A 14,650-nucleotide genomic window follows, 5' to 3' on the forward strand; every position below is an offset into this window, starting at 1 on the left:
ATTGGGAGCTATTTAGGGGGAGGGAGGACGGGAGGGGCAGGATCCCACACTCGGAGCACTGTGAACAGTTCTAGTCTCCATATTCCAAAAGGATATCGAAGCACTGGAGAAGGTGCAAAAAAAAGTTACAATGATAGCAGAACTGAGAGGTTATATCTGTCAGGAAAGATTGAACAGCTGGGGGTCTTTTCTCTAGAAAAGAGAAGGCTAAGGGGTAGCCTGATAGAGTTCTTAAAAATTATGAAGACTTTCAATAGGGTAGCTGTAGAGAAAATGTTTCCACTTGTGAGGAAATCAAAACTAGGGGCCATAAATATAAAATAGTCATGAATAAATCCAATTGGGAAATTCAGAGGAACTTTGCTTAGAGTGGTGAGAATGTAGAACTCACTACCACAGGGAGTGATTGAGGTGAATGACATAGATGCATTTAAGGGCAAGCTGCATAAACAGATGAAAGAGAAAGGCATAGAAGGATATGTTGATATAGTGAGATGAAGAGGGATGAGTGTGGGGCAGGCCCTGGAATACACTTTGAGTCTGGTCTAATTGTGACGGGGACGGGAAGGGGAATTGTAATCACTAATACATCCTGCTTTCCTCTCTGAACTGCAGACCTCACACACTTTCCAATAGTCCTGCACCCACTGCAGCCAAACAAAAGAATGAAAACAATGGAGCTCACATTGGCACTGATATCCACCTCTGTTCTGTGCCATCTGTTTTCGCATGAGAGATGTGCAGAGGTGACTGGCTCTGCTCTGGGTCAGGAAGCACCCATGTGTAGGCCAGAATCCCTGGCGGTCGCCCAAGTCTCTCATTAATAATAAGACAGTCAGTGCTGGCAGCCCGCCAGATCGAAACACATGGAGCGAGCCATGTAGGAGAGCAGTCTGGCTGCAACACTTTGTACAGGTGCTTCTTGACATGGTTTTGCTTGTCAGTCGTGCCTCAGTAGACAGCACTCTGGCCTCTGAGTCAGAAGGTTGTGGATTCAAGTCCCACTCTGGAGATTTGAGCGCATAATTTAGGCTGACATTCCAGTGCAGTGCTGAGGGAGCACTGTACTGTCAGAGGTGAAGTCTTTTGGAGGAGATGTTCAACCGAGGCCCCCTCTGCACTGCCAGATAGATGTAAAATATCTCACAATATCACTAATAAAAGATTATCTGGTCATTATCTCATTGCTGTTTGGTCCGGTAGGTACTTTGTTGGCTGTAACACACTTTGGGATATCCTGAGGTTGTGAAATGCACTATAGAAATGCAAATCATTCTCCTCTGTGAAATAAGGGGCTTCAAGAGTAAATCACTCACATCTCCTGCTTTACTGAGCTCTTGCTTGTCTATTGTAGTTAAAACCCTGATGTCTCCTCAATTAATCATAGAGCCATAGAGTTATACAGCACAGAAACAGGCCCTTCGGCCCAACGCGTCCGTGCCGACCATCAAGCACCTGTCCAATCTAATCCCATTTCCCGCACTTGGCCCGTAGCCTTGTATGCTATGGCGTTTCAAGTGCTCATCTAAATAGTTCTTAAATGTTGTGAGGGTTCCTGCCTCTACCACCTCTTCAGGCAGCGTGTTCCAGATTCCAACCACCCTCTGGGTGAAAAACTTTTTCTTCAATTCCCCTCCAAACCTCCTGCCCCTTACCTTAAATCTATGTCCCCTGGTTATTGACCCCTCTGCTAGGGGGAAAGGTTCCTTACTAGCTATCCTATTAATGCCCCTCATAATTTTGTCTACCTCAATCAGGTCCCTCCTCAGCCTTCTCCGACCCTAGGGAAAACAACCCCAGCCTATCCAGTCTCTCTTCATAGCTGAAATGCTCCAGCCCAGGCAACATCCTGGTGAATCTCCTCTGCACCCTCTCCAGTGCAATCACATCCTTCCTATAATGTGGTGCCCAGAACTGTACACAGTACTCCAGCTGTGGCCCAACTAGCATTTTATACAGCTCCATCATAACCTCCCTGCTCTTATATTCTATTTTTTCCCCCAAAATATACTTTATTCATAAAAATCTGTTAAAAATACATTACCAAACTGTTTCAAACAGCACCAAGTCAAAAAATACAAACAGTGCAAAGGAGATCAGTTTCCTTCAATACAATCATGAGTTGTCTCACAACCCTTCCATTTCATTTGTCATGCCATTAACATTTTTACATTTTACAGCAAATGAAATTTTTTTTCCGATACAGTTCGAGGGGCTTCCCATGGATCCAGTCCCTCCGTTCAGCTTGGTGGGGGGGACCTTACACTGTGGTCTTTCCCCATTGAGCCTTTGCTGCGGCTGCCCCAATCTTTAGTGCGTCCCTCAGCACGTAGTCCTGGACCTTGGAATGTGCCAGTCTGCAACATTCGGTGGTGGACAACTCTTTGCGCTGGAAGACCAGCAAGTTTCGGGCAGACCAAAGGGCGTCTTTCACCGAATTGATAGTCCTCCAGCAGCAGTTGATGTTTGTCTCGGTGTGTGTCCCTGGGAACAGCCTGTAGAGCACAGACTCCTGTGTTACAGAGCTGCTTGGGATGAACCTCGACAAAAACCACTGCATCTCTTTCCACACCTGCTTTGCGAAGACACATTCCAGGAGGAGGTGGGCAACCGTCTCTTCCCCATCACAGCCACCGCGAGGGCATTGTGCGGAGGGGGTGAGACTTCGGGTGTGCAGGAAGGATCTGACGGGGAGGGCTCTTCTCACCACCAGCCAAGCTACATCTTGGTGCTTGTTTGAAAGTTCTGGTGATGAGGCATTCCGCCAAATGACTTTGGTGGTCTGCTCAGGGAACCATCCGACAGGATCCACCCTCTCCTTTTCCCGCAGGGCCTTGAGGACATTCCATGCAGACCACTGCCTGATGGATTGGTGGTCAAAGGTGTTTTCCCGCAGAAACTGCTCCACGAACGATAGGTGGTATGGCACGGTCCAACTGCATGGAGCGCTCCATGGCAATGTGACCAGGCCCATCCTTCGCAACACCGGGGACAGATAGAACCTCTTATATTCTATGCCTCGGCTAATAAAGGCATAAGCCTTCCTAACCACCTTATGTACCTGTGCTGCTGCCTTCAGTGATCTATGGACAAGTACACCAAGGTCCCTCTGACCCTTTGTACTTCCTAGGGTCCTACCATCCATTGTATATTCCCTTGCCTTGTTAGTCCTCCCAAAGTACATCACCTCACACTTCTCAGGATTAAACTCCATCTACCACTGCTCCACCCATCTTACCAGCCCATCTATATCATCCTGTAATCTAAGGCTTTCCTGTTCACTATTTACGACACCACCAATTTTTGTGTCATCTGCGAACTTACTAATCGTACCTACTATATTCACGCCTAAATCATTAATGTACACTGCAAACAGTAAGGGTCCCAGCACCGATCCCTGCGGTACCCAAGGAAGAGGTCTATAAATTTGCCAGGAAAACAACAGACCTGAGGATTGGGAGCAGTTTAGAATTCAGCAAAGGAGGACCAAGGGATTGATTAAGAAGGGGAAAATAGAGTACGAGAGCAAGCTTGCGGGGAACATAAAAACTGACTAAAAGTTTCTATAGGTATGTGAAGAGAAAAAGATTGGTGAAGACAAATGTAGGTCCCTTACAGTCAGAAACGGGAATTTATTATGGGGAATAAAGAAATGGCTGACTAACTAAATGCATACTTTGGTTCTGTCTTCACAAAGGAGGACACAAATACACCAGAAATGTTGAGGAACACAGGGCTTAGTGAAAGAGGAACTGAAAGAAATCAGTATTAGTAGAGAAATAGTGTTGGGGAAATTGATGGGCTTGAAGGCCGATACATCCTCAGGGCCTGATGGTATGCATCCCAGAGTACTTAAGGAAGTACTTAAGGATGCATTGGTGTCATCTTCCAAGATTCTCTAAACTCTGGAACAGTTCCTACAGATTGGAGGGTAGCTAATGTAACCCCACTATTTAAAAAGGGAGGTAGAGAGAAAGCAGGGAATTATAGACCAGTCAGCCTGGCGTCCATTATCAAAGATTTTATAGCAGAGCACTTGGAGAACAATGGTAGAATCGGGCAGAGTCAGTATGGATTTACGAAAAGGAAATCATGCTTGACAAATCTACTAGAATTCTTCGAGGATGTAACTAGTAGAGTTGATGAGGGGGAGCCAGTGGATGTGGTTTATTTGGACTTTCAGAAAGCTTTTGACAAAGTCCCACGTAAGAGATTAGCGTGTAAAATTAAAGCGCGTGGGATTGGGGGTAGTGTATTGCGATGGAAAGAAAATTGGTTGGCGGACAGAAAACAAAGAGTCGGGATAAATGGGTCTTTTTCCCAATGGCAGGCAGTGACTAGTGGGGTACCGCAGGGAGCGGTGCTAGGACCCCAGCTATTCACAAGATACATTAATAATTTAGATGAGGGAACTAAATGTAATATCTCCAAATTTGCAAATGACACAACACTGGGTGGGAGGGTGAGTTGTGAGGAGGATGCAGAGAGGCTTCAGGGTGGTTTGGACAAGTTGAGTGAGTGGGCTAATGCATGGCAGATGCAGTATAATGTGGATAAATGTGAGGTTATTCACTTTGGTAGCAAAAACAGGAAGGCAGATTATTATCTGAACGGCTATAAACTGAGAGAGGGGAACATGCAGCGAGACCTGGGTGTTCTCGTACACAAGTCGCTGAAGGTAAGCATGCAGGTCCAACAGGCGGTAAAAAAGGCAAATGGTATGTTGGCCTTCATAGCGAGAGGATTCGGGTACAGGAGCAGGGATGTCTTGCTGCAATTATACAGGGCCTTGGTGAGGTCACACCTGGAATATTGTGTGCAGTTTTGGTCCCCTTATCTGAGGAAGGATGTTCTTGCTGTAGAGGGAGTGCAGCGAAGGTTTACCAGACTGATTCCTGGGATGGCGGGACTGACATGAGGAGAGATTGAGTCGGTTAGGATTATATTCACTGGATTTTAGAAGAGTGAGGGGGATCTCATAGAAACCTATAAAATTCTAACAGGACTTGACAGGGTAGATGCAGGAAGGATGTTCCCGATGGTGGGGGAGTCCAGAACCAGGGGTCACAGTCTAAGGATACGGGGTAAACCTTTCAGGACTGAGATGAGGAGAAATTTCTTCACCCAGAGAGTGGTGAGCCTGTGGAATTCACTACCACAGAAAGCAGTTCAGGCCAAAACATTGTATGCTTTCAAGAAGGAGTTAGATGTAGCTCGTGGGGCAAAAGGGATCAAAGGATATAGGGAGAAAGCGGGACAGGTTACTGAGTTGGATTTTCAGCCATGATCATAATGAATGGCAGAGCAGGCTCAAAGGGCTGAATGGCCTACTCCTGCTCCTATTTTCTATGTTTCTATGTTTACCACACTGGTCACAGGCCTCCAATCGCAAAAACAACCCTCAACCATCACCCTCTGCCTCCTTCCATGAAGCCAATTTTGGATCCAATTTGCCAAATTACCCTGGATCCCATGGGCTCTTACCTTCTGAACCAATCTCCCATGTGGGACCTTATCAAAAGCCTTATTGAGGTCCATGTAGACTACATCAACTGCTTTACCCTCATCTACACATCTAGTCACCTCCTCGAAAAACTCAATCAAATTTGTTAGACAAGATCTCACCCTGACAAAGCCATGCTGACTATTCCTGATTAATCCCTGCCTTTCCAAGTGGAGATTGATCCTGTCTGTCAGAATTTTTTCCAATAATTTCCCTACCACTGAGGTTAGACTCAGAGGCCTATAATTACCTGGTTTATCCCTGCTACCCTTCTTGAATAATGGTACCACATTTGCTATCCTCCAGTCCTCTGGTACTTCTCCTGTGGCCAGAGAGGATTTGAAAATTTGTGTGAGAGCCCCTGCTGTCTCCTCCCTGGCCTCACATAACAGTCTGGGATACATCTCATCTGGACCTGGGGATTTATCCACCTTTAAGCCCACTAATACAGCTCATTCTTCCTCCTTTTCAATGCTAATTTGATCATGTATATCACAATCCCCCTCCCTGGTCACTACACCTACATCATCCCTCTCCATAGTGAACACAGATGAAAAGTAATCATTCAAAACCTCACCTCCCGCTCCACACACAAATTGCCTCTTTGATCACTAATGGGCCCCACTTTTTCCCTGGTTTTCCTCTTGCCCTTAACATACTATAAAACGCTTTGGGATTTTCCTTTATCTTGTCTGCCAGTGATTTTTCATGTCCCCTCTTCACTCCCCTAATTACTTTTTTAAGTACCCCCCTACACTTTCTATACTCTTCTTGGGCCTCCGCTGTTTTCAGCCCTCTGAATCTGTCATAAGCCTTAGTATGTTTTATGTTTTAGCCTCAGTAAATAAATACCAGTTGTTATCTTGTGCAATGCTCAGCTTCCTGACTTCAGTTGCATTGTAAACTCCTCTATCATGCAGTAGTAGTTTGTATGACAGGGTTGGTTAGGTTTGTATGTATCTCTGTTCTCACATATTACTTCAGATTTTAATCTCCTTTATGCCTCATATTGCATTGATGAGGTTATTCAATCAGACAATACCCTTTAGAGTCATGTACTCCTGCACTTTGTATTGCTGAGCTGCTACAATCTGTACTTCCTGAAATGAAGGCGGAAGCGGATTCACTTGTATCTTTCTGTAATGTAGGAAATGTGGCAGCCAATTTCTGCACAGCAAGATGCCACAAACAGCAGGGAGATAAATAGTCTAGTGAGGTTGGTTGAGGGATAAATATTGGCCAGGACACCAGGAAGAACTCCCCTGCTCTTCTTTAAAATAGTGCCACATGTCAGAATAGATCAGAATTACTGGTTCTGGCTGTGTCACACACATTTTTCTTTTTATTCATTCATGGGATCTGGGAGTCAGTGGCAATGCCAGTATCTATTGACTCTCCCTAATTGCCCCTTGAGAAGGTGGAGGTGAGCCACCTTCTTGAACCTCTGTGGTCAAGTCTCTCCCACACTACTGTTAGGGAGGGAGTTCCAGGATTTTGTCCCTGTGCTGATGTATTTCCAAGTCAGGATGGTGTGGGTCTCAGGTCTGAACTTGGAAGTGGTGGTGTTCCCATGCATCTACTGCCCTTGTTCTTCTGAGTGAAAACATCCCGTCCCTGCACTAAAATGGTGGCTATAGCAATGTGAGATGGGGGCCTCAGTGTAATGTCTCATCCGAAAGATGGCACCTCTGACAGTGCAGCACTCCCTCTGTCCTGGAGTTGGGAGTGTCAGCCTAAATTATTTGCTCAAGTCTCTAGAGTGAGGATCCTACAACATAGAAGGAAGCCATTCGGCCCATTGTGCCCGTGCTGACTCTTTGAAAGAGCTGTCCAATTGGACACATCCCTCTTGCTCTCCCCCCACAGCCCCGCAATTCTTTTCCTTTTCAAGTATATATTAAATTCACTTTTGAAGCTTTGTACACATGTAGTTTATTGATAATTTTCATAGTGATGTTGATTTAGTCAAACTAATGTTGGTCGGATGATTTATGAACTCATAAAAGTTGTGGCCGAGATCCATTGTTGCTTTCACGTTTGTAATTGGGCTAAGTGAGTGCACAGGGAGTTCTGACTTGATGTGAACAATACTGCACCATATAGGCAGATCTCAGGTCGAGAAACAGATCGATCCCTGAGACTGTTGGCAATCAATCACTTACTGGCTCCAGATGTCTCAGTTACAAATGAAAGGCTGACACACTCAACATTGTAACTTGAGTCAAGCCAACATTAAAGCTCAGACACTTTATACAATAAATAGGTTGAAAGGAGAATTATTTAACAAACATGAGCAAATCTTCAAGGAGTTTGCCATCACGGGGAAACTAATGCCACCTTTTTCCAACTGGTCCTGAAATAACAGAATGTTAAACAAGAGAAAGGAAACCAAGAGTTTTTGCTGCTAGTTTCAAAGAAATTTTCCCATCAACAGGGAATAATTTCCATTGATCTCAGGGGGTGTTAAATTACAGCAATATCACCTTAAAGGCAACACATAGCCCAAATCACAGCAGATTAATACACGGTGAACTACACAGAATAATGCTTCTGTCCCAATCTTAATGTAGCAATTGGCCTATTCACAATGAGTAATCTGCCAGTGAAATAGTCATCATGGAGATGCCCCATCTCACATTGCTATAGCCACCATTTTAGTGCAGGGATTCCCCAGCCAGGGGAAATAACCTCTCAGTATCCACCCTGTCAAGCCCTTTCAGTATCTTGTATGTTTCAATGAGATCACCTCTTGTTGTTCTAAACTCCAGGGAGTACAGGCCCAATTTACTCAGCCTGCCATCATAGGACAACCCTCCCATCCCAGGGACCAATCAAGTAATCTAGATCACATAAATGGAATATCAATGTATCTGCTTTAATGGTGTAGGTTGAGGGAGTAATGTTGGCCAGGACACTTGGAGAACACTTTGAAAAGTGCCTTGGAGGAGGCCTGATCTGTTGCTAATGCTGGGATTCACCCTGGCATTCAGATAACACCAGTTGCTCTTCATGCTATTAATGTTCTGTGGTCAGTTCAACAAAATGCATGGACCTGTTTGCTTGTTTTCCCAAGTATTCTGTTTTTATTGCTCAGAAGGTGACATTGCCTATCACTGATTTGTAGTAGGGTTCGTACTCTGTGATACAATTAGACTTAATGGATTTATGTGGTTGCGATGCCATGTCGAGCTAGAGTGAAAAGCTGTCAAATACTGAGTGATATTAAAGGAGGCATCTGAACCCTCCCCCATGACACCACAGGTTGAGAAGAATCAGTGTTCCTTGCCTGCTGAATTATCCATGCTGATTATTGTAAAGATGATGGGTGCCAATGGGCGAGAAGCTGGAGGAACTGAATCCTCAACCTCTGGCCAAGACATCATGTGCATTTTTTTCTCCCTTTTATTCACTCTTCTCCTAAGATGACCACATGCCCCAGTTCAGTCCCAGGGTGCTGCCTTCTCATACCTCACCCATTTTTTTCATGTGAGGGACTGAATGTTGAGTGTCAGCAGGATATTCAACTGTACCAGGCATCACAAGTCAGCCTATTCCTGTCCTCACCCAAAGGTTCCATCTCACACCTCACACACACTTTCACGTAGACAGAGACAAATGCACACACACGTACACCTGCACGTGTGCATGCATAAACACGTGCTCAACTGCACACACACTCGTACACACATACACACACACACACACACATACACACATACACCAACACACACACACACACACACACACAAACCAACACACATATACACCAACACATACAAACACATATACTCACACACACACCCACATACATACACACTCACACACACACCCACATACATACACACTCACACACACACACCAACACACACACCAACACACACACACACTCACACACACACACTCACACACACACATACATACACACTCACACACATACACCAACACACACAAACACATATACTCACACACACACACTCACACATACATACACATATACACACATACACCAACACATACACACATATACACACATACACTTGGCCAGAGGCTGAGGATTCTGTTCCTCCAGCTTCTCGCCCATTGGCACCCATCATACAGACATACACTCACATACTTAGACACGTCCACATCCGTTCACATATATCTTCCATTGATGGACACTGGAATCATGAACAGCGGATTTCCCTCTGCCTAATGCAATAGACACTGAGGCAAACTGTAATGACCCAACTTTTTCTTTGACTGAGATCAGTGAACTGAATGTAACTATATTCAAGTTGCTGATACACAAGTCTCGGCGTTCGGATTTAAACAGCACTAAGATCAGCCCATTACCAAGCATTTCCCCATCCAGCTATTTCCCTCCTGTCTTCAAAGGGCTCTAGAAATCTTTTCCTTTCATCATTTTCCTCCATTTGCATTTTATATTTTTACTTTTTATTCTGTTTAGAACCGGTTGCCTGTAGTTGAGAGTTCGGGCATAGGATGTGGTCACTGGTGCCCCAGTGGCTGGAAACCAGGGGGTGCAAACGATGGCAGGGGTACGTCTTCACTCCCACCCTGCCTGCCCCCCCCCCCCCTCCCCCATTCTCGATGCCCCCATCCCTCCCCTAACTCTACATATCTCAATTAGCTAACTGAGGGGAGCACCTTAATAATCGTCTCTCCTGCAATATTTACTGAGTGTTTTATTATTTAGCCTTTTTTAATCTTCCAGTTTGAATCAACACCGAGAGGCTGTTCCGAGTCATAAATATTAAAGAAACAATGAATGAACTCAGGCTGTTTAGGTACTTTCCTTCATTTTAGCAAAAGGTAATTCTTCATAAACCTCCCCTGGGTTGGGGTGGGGGTGCTGGGATTGGTAGTGGAATTTTCCGTGTGTGTTTGGTAAAGTCAAATTGTAAACCGTCAAATTTATGATTTTTCTACAGGTACAAAACCAATGTACCATCCACTGCATGGAGAAGCAGTTTGGAGTCTTCTGGAATTATACAGCAAATGAGAGAAACACAGTGCTTATCGTTCATAGAATTATATAGAATTTACAGCACGGCAACAGGCCATTCGGCCCGACTGGTCTGTGTCGATGTTTTTGTTTCGCGCAAGACTCAACTCACCCAATCAACAAATCCTTCTACTCCTTCCTCCCTCACGTATTTATCATGTTTCCTCTTGAAGGCATTTTAAATGTTCTGGGAGATTAGAGTGACTGTTTAAATTATATTTCAAAGCCTGTTGCTGAAACACTATATGCGTTCTTCAAATAATTAGATCCGAGGAGTGTTGCCCTTTTAAGTAGATTTTTTTTTAAAGAATTCCCTTTTAAGAATATGGGACGCTCTTCTGGGAATCAATGACGTCTTCGTGGGCTGTGATTGACAAATCTGATTCCCAGGGATTGCCATTGCATTTCTTATCTCTTGTCAGTGTCCCATCTCTGCCTCAAAGCTGCCCTCAAGCTGCGGCTTTTTTCTCCTGTTTTTGATTGATTCTTTCTCTGGTTGTGTTCTATAAACTCCGTCACCCTGAAGTATCTAACCATTCTGCTCGGGGCAGGCATGCTTGCTTTTCTGGGTGCAATTATTTGCATCATTGCAAGCATCGCCCCGGGTTCCCCAGGAGCTGTCCCCGGTGCTGGAAATGAAGAGGGAGCCTTGTATGGCACTGAAGGCGGTGCCGGAGCTGTCCACGGTGCTGAAACGGACAGCACCCGAGCTCACCCAACCACAGCAAGCAAAGCCTACGTCCTGGAACCTGAGACTGACAAAGCCTCTGTGGGCTCAGAGCTTGGCCAAGGATCCGTCTTTGGTTCTGATTCAGACATTGGCACCACCAGCCGCTTCCTCTGCCTGCCTTTAGCTCAAGACTGCCCTTCTCCATCGATCAGGGAAGACCTCCTGCTGCTGAGAACCACGGCTGACCATCTCCGCCAGATGGTCATTCAACAGGAGCAGCAGATCCTCAATGACCAGGAAACCATCAGGGAACTGACCGGCAAACTCAGCCGGTGCGAGAACGGGCAAGAGCTGGGCTTTTTCCAAAATAACCCCGAGGAATATGCGTGGGACGTTGGAAGAAATAGCTTGGAAGATGGGACTGAAGAATCTGACCGGACAGTGCTGGAGCTGGAACAGACCATACACTCCTTAAAGGACAGCATAGAAAATCTGGAGGTAAATTATATTTTACTTTGAACACGCATAGAACCGCAGCAACAGGTTCTCATTGGAATGGTATGTAATACAAATTAGTCAATGTTCACAAACAAATGGTGATTTATTTCACGTTAATATAAGTCCACAGCGATAGACTTTATATGTTAGATTGTTCTTGAAATATCCCTCCCCTCCAAATTGTGTGAAATCGATCAGGGACCTGTTGGACCAACCCGAGCTGGGACTGTTAAGCGATAGGGGCCCTATTCTCTCGGTTAATAGGTGCCTTTCAAATAAAATAAACCGATCACTGGCAATTTACTGGTTTAAACAGGGAGGGAGAAAACAGAGGGCCTTGAAATCCACTTGTGACTTTACATTCAACCGACGAATTGCTTTCCTCTCAGTGTGTTACTGTTCATACTCTGCTCCCCAGGGTATCTGTTCTATTCTCATCCCCCCTGTCCCGACTGAATATACCCGATTATAATGGTTTTATCTGCTTTTCAGCTTAACAAACGACCACATTACTGAGCTGCACAGGAAGGCCCTGGGTTTGATCCCAGGTCTGTATCCGGCAGCACTGCAGGCATTGACATAGGCCTCAGTACCCTAGGCTAGGAAAGGGAAATCAACCAGGGTTCCACTGTCAATTGTAGACCTTTACAGCGTAGCAATGGGCCAAGGCCCACCTTGCCTTTGCATGCCTTTGTGAGAGAGCTATCCACTTGGATCCATCACCTTGAGCTTGCCCCACACCCTTTCACATTGCTTTCTTTCTCCTGTGGCCCCTGCTTGAATTATATGTGTATGGACATTGGGTGAGGACAGGAGAAGGGCTGGCAAGAATGCCCCCTTTTTCTATGGTGGAATAACCCTCTGACAATCATTGTGTAAGCAAACACATGTAAAACCAACTCTTCTGTGAGCATTGCTAATACTCATGTTTCTGAACTCCTAGCTTTGATCATTGCTTTCAGGACAAGAAGAGATTTTTTTTCTTAATAAACTACAGAAATATTTTCTAAACCTCAGAAAGACAGTCAGCATAATAAACAGAATCAGTGCATTGTGTGCAATATGTTTTACATTTCCAGATGTGGCAGTTCAACTTGTGCAGTAATTCATTGCTGAGCAGATCTGCTGCCAAGATCAGTGCAAATAAATTGAAATCTCCCAGTGATCATAGAATCATAGAAAGTTTAAGGCACAGAAAGAGGCCACTTGGCATATCGTGTTTGCGCTGGCCGAGAAACAAGCCACCCAGTCTATTCCCATTTTCCAGCATTTGGTCCGTAGCCCTGCAGATTACAGCACTTGAGGTGCATATCCAGACTCCTTTTAAATGAGTTGAGGGTTTTTGCCTCAACTACCCTTTCAGACAGTGAGTTTCAGACCATCACCACCCTCTCGGGGAAAAAAGTTTTCCTCACTGCCACTCTAATCTTTCTACCAATCACTTTAAATCTATGCTCCCTCGTCACTGACCTCTCTGCCAAGGTGATTAGACCCTTCACCTCCACTCTATCCAGACTCCTCAAAATGTACATTTCAATCAGATCTCCCCTCAGCCTTCTCTGTTCCAAGGAGAACAACCCCAGCCTATCCAATCTTTCCTCATAGCTGCATTTTTCCAGTCCTGGCAACATCCTTGGAAATCTCCTCTGTACCCTCTCCAGTGCAATTACATCCTTTCTGTAATAAAAGCAAAATACTGCGGATGCTGGAAATCTGAAATAAAAACAAGAAATGCTGGAACCACTCAGCAGGTCTGGCAGCATCTGCCAGATGAAGGGTCGCTGACCCGAAACGTTAACTCTGCTTCTCTTTCCACAGATTCTGCCAGACCTGCTGAGTGGTTCCAGCATTTCTTGTTTTTATTTTACATCCTTTCTGTAATGAGGTGACCAGAACCGCACACATTACTCAAGTTATGGCCAAACCAATGAATTGTACAGTTCCAGCATAATCTCCCTGCTCTTGTATTCTATACCTCAGCTAATGAAGGAAAGGATTCCATCTGCCTCCTTAACCACCTTATCGACTTGTTCTGTTACCTTCAGGGATCTGTGAACATTCACTCCAAGGTCCCTCACGTCCTCTACACTTCTCAGTATTTTCCCATTAATCGTGTATTCCTTTGCCTTTCCTCCCCAAATGCATCACCTCACACCTCTCCAGGTTGAATTCCATTTGTCACTTTTCTGCCCATCTGACCAGACCATCAATATCTTCCTGCAGTCTACAGCTATCCTCCTCGCTATCGGCCACATGGCCAATCTTTGTGTCATCATGCCCCCTACATTTATACCCAAATCGTTAATATACACCACAAAAAGCAGGGGACCCAGTACTGAGCCCTGCGGAATGCCACTGGAAACAGCCCTCCAGTCGCTAAAACAGCCGTCAACAATTACCCTTTGTTTCCTGCCACTGAGCCAATTTTGTATCCACCTTGCTGCATTTCCTTGGATCCCATGGGATTTTATGTTTTTAACCAGTCTGCCAGTGGGACCTTGTCAAAATCCTTGCTAAAATCCATGTAGACCACATCAACTGAACTACCCTCATCTATCTTCCTTGTTATTTCTTCAAACAATTTGATCAAATTGGTCAAACAAGATCTTCCTGTAACAAATCCATGCTGACTATCCTCGATTAACCTGTGCCTTTCTCAGTAACAGTTTATCCTGTCTCTCAGAATAGATTCCAATAATTTTCCCACCACTCAGGTTAGACTGACTGACCTGTAATTATTTGGTCTATTCTTCACTCCCTTTTTAAACAGAGGTACAATGTTAGCAATTCTCCAATCCTCTGGCACCACATCTGTATCCAGTAAGGACTGGAAAATGATGGTCAGACTTTCTGCTATTTCCTCTCTTGCTTCTTTTAACAGCCTAGGATACATTTCATCTGGCCCTGGTGATTTATCAACTTTCAAGGATGCTAATCCCATGAATACTTCCTCTCTCCCTATGTTTATCAC

General features: G+C 44.9%; 1 protein-coding gene across 1 annotated transcript in view; it reads left to right on the forward strand.

Moving 5' to 3' along the window:
• Positions 1 to 10,859: 10,859 nt before the first annotated feature.
• LOC137353592 (neuronal pentraxin-2-like) overlaps positions 10,860 to 14,650 on the forward strand; it is a 35,601-nt gene continuing 31,810 nt past the window's right edge. The window contains 2 exon segments of the mRNA XM_068019952.1: positions 10,860 to 10,925; positions 10,927 to 11,679. Of these exon segments, the coding sequence (XP_067876053.1) occupies positions 10,860 to 10,925; positions 10,927 to 11,679 (819 nt within the window).

The sequence above is a fragment of the Heterodontus francisci genome, chromosome 41, assembly GCF_036365525.1.
Source record: "Heterodontus francisci isolate sHetFra1 chromosome 41, sHetFra1.hap1, whole genome shotgun sequence".
Taxonomy (NCBI): Eukaryota; Metazoa; Chordata; class Chondrichthyes; order Heterodontiformes; family Heterodontidae; genus Heterodontus; species Heterodontus francisci.